The sequence below is a fragment of the Hyposmocoma kahamanoa genome, unplaced genomic scaffold (assembly GCF_003589595.1).
Source record: "Hyposmocoma kahamanoa isolate Upper Pololo Valley unplaced genomic scaffold, ASM358959v1 92, whole genome shotgun sequence".
In the NCBI taxonomy this organism is placed as follows: Eukaryota; Metazoa; Arthropoda; class Insecta; order Lepidoptera; family Cosmopterigidae; genus Hyposmocoma; species Hyposmocoma kahamanoa.
Window position 1 is genome coordinate 13,546,514 of NW_020654748.1, and position 15,816 is coordinate 13,562,329.

The window sequence follows — 15,816 nt, forward strand, 5'->3', positions numbered from 1 at the left end:
TTCAATAGTGGTGGTGGTATTCATGTTTGGCGTGACCCTTGCGCTCGACGTGCGCGTTGAATCCGCTCTTCTTGTCAGCACTGTAGTGAACCATCCTCACGGTGCCGTCGGGCTCGTGCAGGGAATAGTAGCCCTTCACCACGTCACCGTCACGGGACTCATGTTGCGACTTGATGTCCTTGGTGTGGTGGTCCTCAACTTTGTAATCGAACTCGTACTTAGGATGACTCTGTGGACAAAAATAACATTAAGTACCAAGCTAATTTATAACCACATTCATACTAAAACTATACACTGGAACCGTATAGTTTCAGTGTAATAAAGTGAGTGTAAATTTACGTAATATTCATGGCGATCAGCAGGAGCCTTGGAAAGCACGTCATGTCGATGGATTCATCGCAGCAGATTTGCTGTGAGGAGAAAGCCGTGTGTTGTTCGTGGTGGCCGTGGCTCCCGTGGTGCCCTTGTTGACCGGAAGATTGCTGTTCCTGTTTATGCTCTTTTTGTTCGTGGTGCTTTGGTTCGTAGTGCTTCGGCTCGTGGTGTTTCGGCTCGTGGTGGGTGTGGTGCACTACTACGCTCTGCGACGAGTAAGCGTGACCGTGACTGTGGCCACTTTCCTGAGGCCTTGCTCCTACAACCGCTAGAGCAGCGGCAATGAATAGCAAAATGAATGCGTTCAAGGAATAGCAAAAATAATTGACTTCCATTTGGTTAAAATTAACTTTAATCCAGTTAATCCGTCAAGGTTCTTCATAGAAACAATCACAACTTGTATAAATAAATCCATTACTTAAAATTATTACTACAATCATTATACTTAACAGGCTCTGATGGAAACAATTTAGACTATCACCTTAAAAAACATTTCATTTCAGCCACATTTTGGTCAATGACGAACAATTGCAACAAAAATGCAAGTTTAGGTACTTTTGAAACCCTTATTGTTTATGTAGTTAGTTTGAAATTAAAAGATATTTATATCTTTATTCTTCTTGGCACTGCAACTACTACATGCGTGTCGCTTAACACTAGGCGTACCACTTGTTCATCCGCACTTGGTATTATAAAAAAATAAAACATGGGACGCTATTCTCGGAGCAGAAGATATATATATATATAAAGTAATACACATATACATTTTTTGCTTTTTATTTTAATTTTCAATTTCACTTTTTATACTTATATACAAGTTTACCGTAAACCGATTGAGCTATGCATGTATGTGATCACTTTATTGTACTTACAACAAAACAAGGCACAAATTTGAACAAACGTTTGTACTTAGGGGAACTTATCCCATAAAGGTATTTCATCCAACTATCTTTTGAGTAATCGAAAGTAAAATTAGGTCCTGGGTTGCCAATAAAATTTAATTAATTGTCACTTGCTCCAGGATTACAAAGATAAGTTTGTTTAGGAATTTTATATATTATTTTACATTTTATGCTTAGATTTTATTCAAGGTAGAATTTATAAACCAACGTAGCGATGTAAAAATATACGGTAGCAATGTACCGTATCGTATCGGTAGCAATGTTTTAAATAATAACGCTTTGAGCGTATAGATTTAAGAAGATAACCATATTCCAAGAAGAAGAAGATTTTGTGTGAATAACCTTTGAAAGCCTGCCGAAGCATTTCAAATCCTGCCGTGGCACTCAGGAGGCTTTCAACTCGATATACCTAAACTTACCGCCGCTTTTCTTTTGTAGCTATAACCATTATAACCGGAATTTGAATGTTATAACATTACGGTATGTAGTAACATTCGTCACCTAAAAAGTCCCTTTCATGTAGTCCTGTCAATGAGCGCTGGGCTTTATAGACGTAATCATTTTGTATCACCGGAAGTGTTTCAAAAGTATGAAAATGGTGCTTTACTTCTGGTAAATTTCACTTTTAGATTGAAAAAGTGAATCATTTTTGACGAGACATGACTCTTTAGCTTGAGTTCGTAAAGACCACATAAACTGTGAGTACCTGTGTTCTGTTCGTTATTAATTGTACTCGTGTTTATGCTTATAGTAAGCTGTGCAAATAAAAGCTATTGTTTTCGCTTGAAGTAATGAGTGTAGCGAGTAATCCAAAAGATGGTGATGTCCACCATGTAGACGTCATTCCTAAAAACTCAAACGAGGTTCTCCGCCGTTATCAAAAGTGGGATCACCACCCACTTTTGATGGACATTCTGGCTTAAATAAAAAAAAATCACATAGTAAATAACACAATGGTTTTATCGATAAGCTATTGTGATTGAAGAAAATTAACATAAAGTTAAAAGGAACCTCCCCGCACTACGCACCACTTGCCTGTACGTCCGACGCACCTAAAGCAACGATCGGCGAGTACCTTATGCCAATTTGGCAAATCCTTTTACCACGATGGCAAAAATATCACATGTATCGCAGTCTAGCGGCTACTTGTGGCTTCATGGCGTGGCTACTTAGCCGATAATGGAATGTATACCATTGATACGATAAGAAGAAGAAAAACGTAATAATTATTTACTTAAAACACAACATTTATTGATTTACCAACAATAACAACGGTACTTAAAGATCAGTTATTACAGATATTTTAATATTAGTGGCGATACTCGTGTTTCGCATGACCCTTGCGCTCTACGTGCGCGTTAAATCCGCTTTTCTTGTCAGCAGTGTAGTGGACAACCCTAATTGTGCCATCGGACTCGTGCAAGGAGTAGTAACCCTTCACAACGTCGCCGTCACGAGACTCGTGTTGTGACTTGAAGTCCTTAGTGTGGGGATCCTCCACCTTGTACTCGAACTCGTACTTAGGGTGACTCTGTGAGTAGAGCAAGTCAACAGTTAAAACTCCATAATTTCTATAAAAATCTAAACTGCAATTAAACTTGAAACATAATGTTTACATAATACTCATGGTGATCAGCAGGAGCCTTGGAAGGCACATCATGACGGTGGATCTGCTGTGAGGAGGTAGCCTTGTGCGTTTCGTGATGGCCGTGACTCTCTAGTTGCTTTTTATGGCCGGTTAATTGCTTCTCCTGTTTATGTTCGTGGTGGGTGTGGTGCACTACGATGCTCTGCGAAGAGTGTGCGTGGCCATGCTCATGGCCATTTTCCTGAGGTCTCGCTGCTACAACCGCTAGAGTAGCAGCAATGAGAAAAATCTGCAAAATTTATTTCAAGAGTTTATGAGTTTATACGTATTTGTAAGAATTTGTGTAAATTGTACCTTTTTTGACTTTATCAAGTTTAATAAATACCTTTGTAGACATTGCTAGATGCTATATGTTACTGATTTCAATTTAGACAGTGAACTGATAATAACTTATTGAATATGTTCGTTTATATACAAGCTGAAAGAGATTTTACAAAAAGTAATGTCGCATACAAAACTGGTTTAATTACGTATACTATGTTAAACTGTCGCCACGTGCGGGACCTTGAAATAATCCGAAATAAAACATTTATGAAAATGAAGACACGTAATGGAGTATCTTTTGCTTCTATATTCGCATAGGAGTCGCTCTTCTTGTCAGAAGTATAGTTGACAATCACGACGAGGTCGTCGGGTTCGTGCAAAGAATAGAAACCATTTATCACGTCACGGCAGCAGGAATTATTCTTTTATTTTTTGTCCTTAGTGTCCGTATTTAAACTCATGTATAGGTTTACTACTAAGTACGTAAGTTCCTGTTTTTAGTGTTCAGTTACTCGTAGTACTGAGCAGAAGCCTTTAAGACTTTTATGATACATGGTGATGATGATATTGATGATGATGATAATAGTGGATCCAACAGGGAGCAGCCTTGTTGTAGTCGTAATGGCTGTAACTCAGTCGAGATCGCACAGCCGCTATAACCAAATATAGTGGTATTATTTGGATCATAACCATGATTATCCAGAAAATTACTTTGAAATTGAATATTTTTTTATTTAATTTAAACAATTTGCATAAGAGCATAAATTATATCCACTCGACTTCATTCATTCGATTTTAAAATACCCAACCTTGACCGATCCTTTTAAGGAGTCCGGAGAAATGTGTAAATGTAAAACTAATGAACAGAAAGCTATTCTTGGAGAAAGGACAAAATTTATTTTACGTTTGCAAAATAAAGTATTTATTGCATATATTAATAATGCACGTGTACAAGGTCACTCTTTATGCTCATAAGCAAATGGACAATACAAGAACGTAATATACCGGTTTTAGCCGAATTGATATTGCGTATATTTTTATTACGTTAAGTTCCTCAATCAGTATACGAAGATCACATGTCACAGATAATCCTACCTATATTCACACGTATAATTCCAAAAGGATAGCCAGCAATAAAAACATGTTAAAGTAAAGTTTAACAATAAAGAAATGAAACCATAATCAAAGTAGGTACGTGGCTTCTTCTAAAACAAAACTGATACGTTTATGATTGATGAAATAAATTCGTGATTTTGAATGAGAATAACTTTTTTGGCATACACGCCTGCAAAAAGTCACTGTCTGCCTAATAGAAATCTAAAGATATATACTTTTGTAATATTAAAGAATATCCTATTCATTTTGCTTGGGTCGAGCAGCACACTGGCTTTATTTCAGAATTTATTTTTGTACAAACGAAATTAAAGCTATTTGAAAAATGTATACCCTATAGTATGCGTGTTCTATTTAGATCAGTTGATATAAAAAAAAATCATTGGCATATATAAAGTACCAATTGAATATAGCGGTTTTCTTGTAAAATTTCGAGGTTAGGAATCATGTTTGCGCACCGTATAGCAATCAGTGTATATATATATATACTCAATTTTACTATATACTTTTCCCAAAGTTATAGATTCAACACTTTCAGTGTTATGCGGAATCTATTATTTGCAATTTAAATCTATGTGTGGCACTGCAACTGTCATAGATAGCCGTGTCAATTACCACCAGACTCACGACTTGTTCGTCCCGTCTCTTGATATCATTAAAACCAATCTCAAAAGGATAGGATTGGTGAGACAAGTTTAAAATTAAATATTTTGCGGGAAACCGTGCTGTTCAAGTAGTCGATGACACATTTTTGTATTTATTGTGTATACCATTTGCAACCGAACTACCCCTACCCAGTAGGAGCCCGAGGAAACGGCCTTTGCAACCAATTACCTAACATTTCGTATATCACACCCAAGACAATGAATGCGAGATTCGGAGAATAGAGATGCGAATTATTTTACAACCATTAGCTACTTGGTTTTCTAATCGCTTCCTGTTTAGAATTATTACTTATCAGTGTAATGAAGACAACTTTAAAATAGTTTGTAGGAAAAAGTAAATTTATTTATAATCACAATTATTATTCGCTAGTCACGGATTCGATTCGCGGGCCGGGAGAAATATTTGTATGGCCTATTTCTCTCGTGAGTTTGGGTGTAATTTGTAGTTGTCTATGTGTGTGTCCATGGCACCCGCGATACATGGTTTCCCTAGTGCGGTGTTGTGAGTGTGTGCGTGTTATTATTAGCCTAAAACACGATTTCAATCAGAATTTCCGCTGGAAAAATAATACGATATCGATAGTGGCCTTTTATATATCGAAATTATATGTAAACCAACAGAAAAATAATGAATCATGACATCAGTCGATTTACATCGCGATAACTGACGAAAACTGATAAATTTCTGAGCGCGGTAGACGGTCACTACAAATGTCTCCTTAAATGTAGTCGTTAAGGCTAACACTACCAATTTGATACAGACTAGGTACTGGTTTGAATGTGAATAAACAACACGTACAACAAGCAATAATTGCACAAACATAGGCCCGATTAATCTGGATCTACACGTTTGCGAAAAAGTTTATTACACACAGACAAACAAATTAATTTAATTTAAAAAATTTAATTTAACACCAATACCAAAATACCAACACGCAAAATACCAATTTGAAAATATAGTTTCAAAAAAATGTGTATAATTAGGTGTTCTTAAGTCCACTTAGATAAAAAATATGTTTTTTTTATATCTAAGGGGATTTGGCGGACTATGGCCTAAACCCTCGCCTGAGAGCAGACCCGTGCCCAGCAGTGGAATATATAAATGGGCTGATATGAATGATGATATGAATTCAATAGGATTGCTATTGATAATGTCACGTATAATAATGAATGCGGCATTGTTACCAAATTATATGTGAATAAAGTAACACTATTCTTTTATCAATAATCTACTGTGGTTGGAGTGAATTAACACAATATTTGCTTAAAAACACAACATTTATTCATTTACCAATAATAACAACAATACTTAACGATCAGGTATCACAGATATTTTGCAATTAGTGGTGGTACTCGTGTTTGGCATGACCCTTGCGTTCTACGTACGCGTTGAATCCGCTCTTTTTATCAGCAGTGTAGTGGACAATCCTGATCGTGCCATCGGGCTCATGCAAGGAGTAGTAACCCTTCACTACGTCGCCATCACGAGACTCGTGCTGTGACTTGAAGTCCTTGGTGTGAGGGTCCTCCACCTTGTACTCGAACTCATACTTAGGATGACTCTGGAGGTACAACAAATTAACAATAAGAACACCGTAATTTCTGTAAAAATCTAAACTGCAATTAAACTTGAAATATAATACTCACGTAATACTCATGATGATCAGCAGGAGCCTTGGAAGGCACATCATGGCGGTGGATCTGCTGTGAGGAGGTAGCCTTGTGGGTTTCACGATGGCCGTGACTCTCGTGTTGCTCTTTGTGGCCGGTTGATTGCTTCTCCTGTTTGTGCTCGTGGTGGGTGTGGTGCACTACAATGCTCTGCGATGAGTATGCGTGGCCATGCCCATGGTCATTTCCCTGAGGCCTGGCGGCTACAACCGCTAGAGTAGCGGCAATGAGAAAAACCTGCAAAATTATTTGTAAAGTTATTTTGCTTGGTTATGAGGAAATAATTTTTTATTAAATATATTCATTTTTTTGTGATTACTTCACTTGTTTGTTATCGTAATAATAAATAAAAAATCGAACACAAAGAAAAGTTCCATCGATCTGACAGTATGCCAAACTAGGGCCACGCACATGGCAATGTTTGCCATAAAGTGGCCTTAACTTAGTGTGTAGACGCAAGTTCGAATCCCGTCAAATTGAAGGAATTGTTCTTTTTGTTCGATATTTGTATTAATAATTAAGATAAAACGTTTAACTGCTGTGATTTGCACCAGTTTCAAGTTGAGCATTTGTTATGTATACCTTTGTGTACATTGCTGGATACTATATGTTACTGTATCAACTATGAACAGTGAACTAATAACGACTTATTAATTATGTTCGCTTATATACAATCTGAAAGAGATTTTACAAGAAATATAAGGTCGGCTACAAAACTGGTTTATTTATATATACTATCTTTCACTGTCACCACGTGGGAAGCCTTGAAATAAACCGAAATAAAATATGTAAGGAATTAAATGGTACTGTAACACGCTAAACGTTATGCAATTCACATGGCGCATGGTCGTGTGCTAATTCCATGCGCCAAAACCAAACTAATGAAGACCATTGGAATCCGCTGATATGCAACGTGACCAGGGATGATCCTCATTTTGTTTTTTACATCGGACCTCGAATTAGTCCTTACCTACTGTGTGACGATCTGGGGCTGTGCTACTAAAAGCTCTTTTATTAAAATTGAGAGAGCACACAGAGCTATTCTCAAAATCATTCACTCCAAACACTACAGATTTCCTAGTAAAGAATTATATTGCATCTCTAGAGTTTTGACAGTGAGACCACTCTTTGTGCCTCGTGCAATTTTACGAAAGCACCCTCTGATACCCCTAACTGATCCTTTCAAAAGGAAAAAACGCATACTCTGTCCTGTCCTTCCGCATAATACACCGTTTCCGTACCATATAGCTAGTTCCATAATCTACAGCCGTGTTAATAACATACTGAACATTAACAAGTTAAATAAATTTGAGGTTAAACATACTTTGTCAAATTGGCTTTTAAATCAGAACTACGATGACGAACACCGAAAATCCATCTTCATTATTTGTGGTACCTTGTTTTCATCTCTGTACAAATTTTTTTGTGAATAAATTATTATTATTATTACCTTTGGCCGCGCTTTAGTTTTGCACGCTAAGCACAACCTAATTAATACAGCCTAACCTTGAGTAAGCATCGCTCCGACGTAGGCACCAAAGTATAAAAGTTCAGGCAAGGCACAGACCTTACTAAACGATAATCGATGTGACTGGCATGTGAACTGATTGTCCCGTGACAATAAACACTTGCTCAATGCTATGCAGACCCCACACCACACCAAACACAGCGTAAACCATTCCCCAAGTCTCAGTTCCGATAACACACTGTATAATACGGTATAAGCAAGGTGGATGTAAATTATGGTCGTGAATATGTTTAGTGCAATAACTCAAAGTAAAAATAAAAAATATATAAAGTCTACTAAAAAGAGTAGGTACATGGGGGTATGAAAAATCGGAATACGTGACAGCTGTTAAAACCTGTGCTATGAATATCAGCAAACCCTCAAATGGCACATTAATTTATTCGATTTTCGTTATATTGTTTATATGTTATCTGGCATTCTATAAAACGCCTAAAACAGTCAGGCAATGCATGAAATAAACTCTTTTAATCTTTATAATTATACACATGGTCTAGGTATACTATACAATGCTGAACGTGCGTTAGGGAATGTATAAAATTTGTTAAATGTAGGTGCACAAAGCAATGTGATAATACAAAGTGCTTGTGTGTTAAGAAGAATATTTTATGCACGTCCGTGCACAATAGTTCACCTTGCAAGAATAAATAGGTAATTACAAGAATTGGTACTTAATTAAGTTACAAATGATATTTGTTTAAGAAAATCGCTATTTTTTCGAACAAAATATGAACGGAAACCGATACACTTAAATATGCACGCTACACAAATTAAACTTAACATAATTATTGTTTTATAATGCATTAAGTATAACAGTGATTATCTTAATATATGTAGTAAATGCAATAATTCTTTGACTTTCTATAAAAATTTAAACTTAACTTTATTTTTAATGGGTGCTTGGTTCCAAGCACACATTAATTTTTCTTTATTTGTATAAAGTACAGCATTGAATATTTAGCTTTTGATCATAAAACGGTATCCATAATAATTTTGGACCCAGCTCGAAAACGCATACAAATTCGTTTATGCTTTTTCTTATAGTAACTTAGCCTAAACCAACATGAGGGGATCCAACCAGGTAGGAAACGTAAATAGTGATGACTAATTTGATATTTTTGTCTTTCATTTATGTAATAAATAAATGATGTGCATAATAGTTAAAAAAATAATAACTACTATATATACATTGTCTAAAGAAGCCCTATATTGTATAAAATTACTAGGTATGCAATCCCAGAATTATACATATTACATTGCCTTTAACATTAAGCACACAATAATTCTGGAATTAGTATAGTAAGTAAAATAAAAATGAACCAAAAAAACGCACTACACCGAATAACACATTGTTCCCGTTTATTTTTAAATTCAGAATATATATATATTTTTTAATTTGACTTTGATTTGGCGTGTTGTCACCTTCACAATTTATGCTACAATTTTAATTTGTTTTAATTACAAAATTTCAATGTAGTGTCTACACAAATGTTGCGAAATCTGTCACTAGCTTGGGCAAATATAACGATCGAAGTAATAATTATTTAAATAGGAAACAAAATACTTATTAAGTTTTCGCGACTGTTACATATTGGAAATGAAACTAAGTTTCCGAACCTAAATGGCCTATATTTGTTTTTTCAAACAAACCAGTGTTTTCGGGGATACAGATACCATGCGCCGAGCGCGAGTGAAGTAAATGGGTTATTACTTCCTAACATCATTTATAATTGCACCATTAGCACCAGAATTTCCGACCACTGGGGATATAACTGTAAGTATTCCGGTGCCGATGCCAAAAGTTTGTTGAGCATTGTAAGGGCACGGAGCAGTGGCAAGTTCCAGTGCGAAACTATATGCGCCGAAGGTACTGCAAATAGTTCAGGACGTCGCACATTAAAAACTATTTTGAGGACGTCTGGGACAAAATAACCCCACAAGTTCAGGACAGATCCTATATCTTTTTATACATAAGTTTTGTTTATAGTAACCCTCCCTATTAATCTTGGTTATACGAGTAGGGCACTATAACCTGTGCAAGCAAGCCCGCACAGGTACCTACTTAATTAGGTCCTGACCCCTGATCAGCTTGTTTGCACGGACTTCATCCGATTCTCAGAAGGTTAGTGCCTTAAGTGAGCCAACCCAGGTACACATACAGTACTCTTCCTATTTTTCAAGTACCTAGGTACCAAAGCTGTAGCCACGCTCACTTCTCGTTACCGCATTACGCTACAAACGGTTGCCACCGCTAAGTCGTTGACTCTAAGTCAACTTACCAAATCTCCTCTTTGGTGGCGGAGCTGCAATGCGCGCTCAATTCCCGATGCCGAGAAACGGCGTCTCTCCAGTTCCCAATAACCAAAGCTTATCCTCTACTAGCTCTCCGGGCTTGTGCCGGAGATGCCGGTCGCAGTGTTTTGCTACAATGTCCGGACATAGCTTCCGACTGAAAGGGCAACTCACGTGACTCGCGCGCCTCCTCGTCCTCATCTTAACCGCTACTAAGACGCGCTACTGCACACAAGTCTGACGCCGCGACCACCTGGGCAGACGAACATGTCCGTCTCTGCAGCTCACCACAAACCCCAGCGAGTCCTTACCCAAGCCCGTGAAGGCGTATCACTGGCGGCGGGCTTGACCCGGACGCTACCATACATACCATACAATACCCTATCTCTTGATTGGGTAGATAGGGACAACAAGTTCATAGCAGCATATGACCTTAGACAGAGACCAGCAAGTTGTTGTTTTGTCTCATCTCAAAATAATTACGACTATATTGAAAAGACCCCAGTAAATATTTTGCCGGATGCAGAAACGAAATTATAACATACTACCACATATTACATGAATACTACAATTTATATCACAGCATATTATATGAATTGCACTCGTACTTATTATAACATACTACATATCACGTGAATTCTACTTAGTATTGCACAAGTAGTAGAAACAAAATAATTTATGTATTTTATTTTATTTTACACAATACGTTACATTTCTAACATTTCCCTTTTGCTTTTTTCCAGCTATTTATTCCATTAGTATTATTTTAACTATTACTGTAAGTCATATCACTTAAGTCCTTTTTGTAGAAATATACGTAACTTACCCGAATGTCAGACATTTTAATGTAAATTCTCTGAGACTTTCAAGTCGAGTTGTACAAAACGAGAAACCCTGTGGTACAAAATGATGGGGTATTCGAAAAGTAATATAATTGACTTCAATTAAAAATATTTTATTTCGGCAACATTTAACGATTCTATGTACAAAGTAACAAAACCATAAGTATATTAACAAGAAATCATCGAATACAATTAATTGAATTAGTGATGATAATGGTATTCATGTTTGGCGTGGCCCTTGCGCTCGACGTGCGCGTTGAATCCGCTTTTTTTGTCGGCGGTGTAATGGACAATCCTGATGGTGCCGTCGGGCTCGTGCAGGCTGTAATATCCTTTCACTACGTCACCGTCGCGAGATTCATGCTGAGATTTGATGTCTTTGGTGTGGTGGTCCTCCACTTTGTATTCGAACTCGTACTTAGGGTGGCTCTGCACAACAAACACATTAATCACATTATGAAAGAAATTGATTCGTTCATCGATTATGAAATAAATGGAATAAATCTGTGCCTAATCTAATAGCAGATACTTACATAGTACTCATGGTGATCAGCAGGAGCCTTGGAAGGCACATCATGACGATGGATCTGCTGAGAGGAGATAGCCTTGTGCGTTTCGTGATGACCTTGACTCTTGTGTAGTTCTTGGTGGCCGGAAGATTGCTGAACATATTTATATTCATGGTGCTTTGGCTCTTGGTAAGTGTGGTGCACTACGATGCTCTGCGATGAATAAGCGTGGCCGTGACCGTGGCTGTGGCCATCTTGAGGACGTGCTGCTACGACGGCTAACGTAGCCGTTATAAGAAAGACCTGTAAACGATAATTTACACATTATAACAAGAACGAAACATCATTGAAAGAATTAATTTGACGAATTCAGTAGCACAACGATTTGTAATGTACCGGGTTCGATAGCCATTTGGACCGATTTGAGAATCGAACTTTTCTAAATTGGTACTAATCTGTGTGTCCTGGATAGAATCATGGAGTGAATCTACACTATGAGTACCGTTTCTCTGGTACTCACAGTGCAAGGAATTCCTCAGTTTGAAACCTCGTATGGTCGCATGACACATTGCTATGATAGAAATTTCGAAAATTTTTAATGTTATTCGTTTGGCAGTTTTGTACTTAGAAAATAAAATACATTTTTCGTATTCGTATTTAAACTTGACTGTACCTTTGCATACATAATACCAAATTAAACGTTGATACTCTGATTAAAATCAACCAACTAATAACAAACTACACCGAACAATCCCTTTTATACGAATTATAATTCGAAATAATTGCCTACCAGTGTAAGCTAATGATATTAACCAGTCCATTTCGCGCAATCTTTTATTGAAACATAGCCATTTAACCTTGAATTTCCTTATTAGTGTAAGTAATGTGCTCCACTTTAGACGATTTTGTAAAAAGATTTAGTACATGCTAATTTTGAAGAAGTGTTCATTAAAAATATTGAAAATAAAGTATAACATTTTGTTCGCACTACATTTCTATCGTGTTGTTTTAATATGTACCATAACAATTTTTGTTTCTGTGTCTGAGATGATTTAATCTGTTTTTATAAAATGACCGCGTCATAAACATATTAAAAAATTTAATTTCGTGACATAATTTGTAAAAAAATAAAAACGGAAATCCTTTTTATTTACTAAAAGTGTCACAAAAGGCAATCATTTTCTAGGGTTTTATTGTACTTATGATTTACATACCTAATGTTTTAGAAATTTACAGAATTCACACATTTTTTGCGTATCTAACATCAGCTGTCTGAATATTTTTACATAAACACAAAAAAGTAATCTGTATCGGCGAGCCTGTAAAGTTTTGTAACACCTTTTGGTTACACACTGCAAAACATATCTGTAAAGTCTTAATACACTTTTCGTAACGACCACACTTGCACGTTAATCAGCTTAGCGATAAAGCTTGAACAGACTGCTTCCATTTGTTTTAACACTGCATACTAGTTTGGTGTCAATATACAAATCTTGTAGAAGCTATCCCCAGGTTGCATACAAAAATTACACACTAAGTAAGTTGTGTCAGCCAATACAAGCTCTTAATCCTAATATTAAAATAGCACTCGAACAATATTTTCCTAAAGATGATATCTCATCTAATAAGAATTGCACAGTAACATTTGAAAACGATTTATATAAATAACATTAAAAGGTATTACTTTACCCTTCTACAAGTAAAATTAAAGATATGTTTAAATAACCATCACAATTAACATATTTCATGCCATCAACGCTTGCGCCATCTTTCTAGAAACACATACATGAAAACCGGGGATCCAATGATACATTTTACGTGTAAGAAAGTAAAAATACTTTAGTTCACATTCTCATCTGATGTAATGTCACGACGTCAAAGAGATTTTTATGACATTAAGTAACGGGACGAACAAGTCGTGTGCCTGATGGTAAGCTACACGCCTGCCCATAACAGTTGCAGATACTAATCGAAGTACCTGCGAACTCTACAGTTTGTAGGTCTCTGAAATAGAAAATTTTACTATAATCTCCACGACAAGTAGGTACGCTATGGAGAGATTGAGTATTTTATTTGTGATAATCTTCAATATAATGTGCTTTTAATCAATATACTCTTTGTAGGTAAAAGTGTATTTTTATAAAAAAATGTAATGATAATTTTCAGGTTAGTTTTCTTTACCTAATTTTCTTTACCTTTGCCTATCATGCATTATTACTTAATATTCGAGTATAGTATCCTGAATTGTTATTTAATATTTCATTAAGCTGTAAAATTTTATTCATGATGAACCTAGATTTTTTCCCACCCAGTTTCAAAGCACCATTGAAGATATTCATGTATTTGCGTCGGAAATGAATGGCAAGACTCAAACACCGAAGGTATGAATTTAGTATAAAATCAAGATCATAATTCTCAAGTAATACCTTTTTCTTATAGTTAGTTCAGCACTTGGTTTTTGAAGGTTTGGTTTTAAAAGGTCATTATCGTGTCTCTGTCAATTTACAAGGATCAGATTCGCAAGTAGAGTCTCCAAGATTAATCGACGATTAATTCGATGATTAAACTACGCACTATTTTTTATATTTTGAGTCGACGAAACTGCGAAATATTTTTTTTAATACTTGCGATAATCTTTCCAATATTTGATTCAGCATATTCGTTAAAACTATCTTGTGTTCAACTTTTGTTAGAAACAACATATTGATATTAATATGTATTAATATTAATATCAATTAATACGAAACATAAGTCGCGTCTGGTGCAGAAACAAATTCCTGCGGAAAAATGATTACGTTCACTATCTGTATTTTATTATGCAAATGTGCTATTTTATACACAATAATGATGTGAAACGTATGCAAAATAGATTGATTAAAACAATCTACCATTACGCGATTTTCGATTTATTTTATCATAATGAACTGTATAAGTGAACAGGATATGTATGTGTAATTGTCTTACAAATCTCTGCCTACATAAGCAGTAATGACAACTTTCTTTTTTTACCACGACAACCTGTGAGTATTTTTGCGATTACTGGAACAGGGTTACGCACGTAAATAGTACATTTTAAGTTGTACTAACCAGACGGTAAGTGACTGTTGAGTAATTCGTACTCAGGAATAAGAATAAAATGTTTCTTAAGGTACATTTGAATTTAATTTTTTTGAAATGTGTTACCTGTGCCGTAATGGTAGTACATACAATACGTATGTAAATATTCATTCTTTTCGTAGATCGCTTATTTTCGGCTGTCCTGGCTGCTGGGGTCGTACAAAACAGCCCCGGCCATTACGAGCAGCATGAAGCTACCTCCTCTCAGCAGATCCACCGTCACGATGTGCCATCGAAGGCACCTCCTCATCACCACTAGTACTATGTTCTACTGTGTACTAGTACTAGTACTATGTGAGTTCGCAGCGTTCAACTAATCTTAAAATATTACGTGTTATTCAGAAAACTATTAATTTACACTTTGATTCATAGAGCCACCCTAAATATGAATTTGAATACAAAGTGGAGGACCACCACCCAATGACATCAAATCACAGCACGAGTCCCGCGATGGTGACGTGGTGAAGGGCTACTACTCCTTGCACCAGCCCGTCGGCACGGTCAGGATTGACCACTACACCACTGACAAGAAGAGCGGATTCAATGTGCAAGTGGAGCGCAAAGGACACGCCAAACACGAGTACTACCACCACCATTGATTCAATGACAGTCTGTGATATTTCTTAGTTGATCCTTAGTATATAGTTTGTTAATAGTTAATGTATGCAATAAATCAATGTCTATACGTTATAATTTACACGATTGATCATCTTTTTATGTATTCTAACTTGGGCTTAATGGCGCACCCTGAGTGTTCCAATAAAGAAGAAACCTTCGGCTACGGACTTCTAATAGATTTTCGTTAGTAATGTCTTACTCACCGACCTTAATTCACAATGTACTATTAGTCTTACATTCTTTCACATTTTGTCATTCCATCGGTAAAATTGTGA

The 15,816-nt window shown here is 36.3% G+C and overlaps 4 protein-coding genes across 4 annotated transcripts; all 4 read right to left on the reverse strand.

Annotated features, from left to right (window-relative positions):
* Position 1: 1 nt before the first annotated feature.
* Positions 2-710, reverse strand: LOC113236713 (histidine-rich glycoprotein-like). Its single transcript, XM_026472873.1, has 2 exons — positions 340-710; positions 2-227 (listed from the first exon to the last, which is right to left on the reverse strand). Exons 1-2 carry the CDS (start codon positions 708-710, stop codon positions 2-4), a joined length of 597 nt encoding a protein of 198 aa, XP_026328658.1.
* Positions 711-2,586: 1,876 nt separating this feature from the next.
* Positions 2,587-3,262, reverse strand: LOC113236714 (sex-determining region Y protein-like). Its single transcript, XM_026472874.1, has 3 exons — positions 3,251-3,262; positions 2,894-3,154; positions 2,587-2,808 (listed from the first exon to the last, which is right to left on the reverse strand). The coding sequence occupies exons 1-3, from the start codon at positions 3,260-3,262 to the stop codon at positions 2,587-2,589; spliced, it is 495 nt and encodes a 164-aa protein (XP_026328659.1).
* A 3,045-nt stretch (positions 3,263-6,307) lies between these two features.
* Positions 6,308-11,296, reverse strand: LOC113236717 (sex-determining region Y protein-like). Its single transcript, XM_026472876.1, has 3 exons — positions 11,282-11,296; positions 6,615-6,875; positions 6,308-6,529 (listed from the first exon to the last, which is right to left on the reverse strand). The coding sequence occupies exons 1-3, from the start codon at positions 11,294-11,296 to the stop codon at positions 6,308-6,310; spliced, it is 498 nt and encodes a 165-aa protein (XP_026328661.1).
* Positions 11,297-11,498: 202 nt separating this feature from the next.
* Positions 11,499-12,491, reverse strand: LOC113236718 (histidine-rich glycoprotein-like). Its single transcript, XM_026472877.1, has 3 exons — positions 12,480-12,491; positions 11,831-12,109; positions 11,499-11,726 (listed from the first exon to the last, which is right to left on the reverse strand). Exons 1-3 carry the CDS (start codon positions 12,489-12,491, stop codon positions 11,499-11,501), a joined length of 519 nt encoding a protein of 172 aa, XP_026328662.1.
* Positions 12,492-15,816: the final 3,325 nt, after the last annotated feature.

What these genes read in the sequence shown, in the direction of transcription:
- LOC113236718 (XM_026472877.1), bottom strand. An exon ending in CTGATCACCATGAGTACTAT is followed by an intron (nt 11,727 to 11,830) that starts GTAAGTATCTGC and finishes TTTGTTGTGCAG; the next exon opens with AGCCACCCTAAGTACGAGTT.
- LOC113236713 (XM_026472873.1), bottom strand. Translation starts at nt 710, where the DNA reads ATGGAAGTCAATTATTTTTGCTATTCCTTGAACGCATTCATTTTGCTA. An exon ending in CTGATCGCCATGAATATTAC is followed by an intron (nt 228 to 339) that starts GTAAATTTACAC and finishes TTGTCCACAGAG; the next exon opens with TCATCCTAAGTACGAGTTCG.
- LOC113236714 (XM_026472874.1), bottom strand. An exon ending in CTGATCACCATGAGTATTAT is followed by an intron (nt 2,809 to 2,893) that starts GTAAACATTATG and finishes CTCTACTCACAG; the next exon opens with AGTCACCCTAAGTACGAGTT.
- LOC113236717 (XM_026472876.1), bottom strand. An exon ending in CTGATCATCATGAGTATTAC is followed by an intron (nt 6,530 to 6,614) that starts GTGAGTATTATA and finishes TTGTACCTCCAG; the next exon opens with AGTCATCCTAAGTATGAGTT.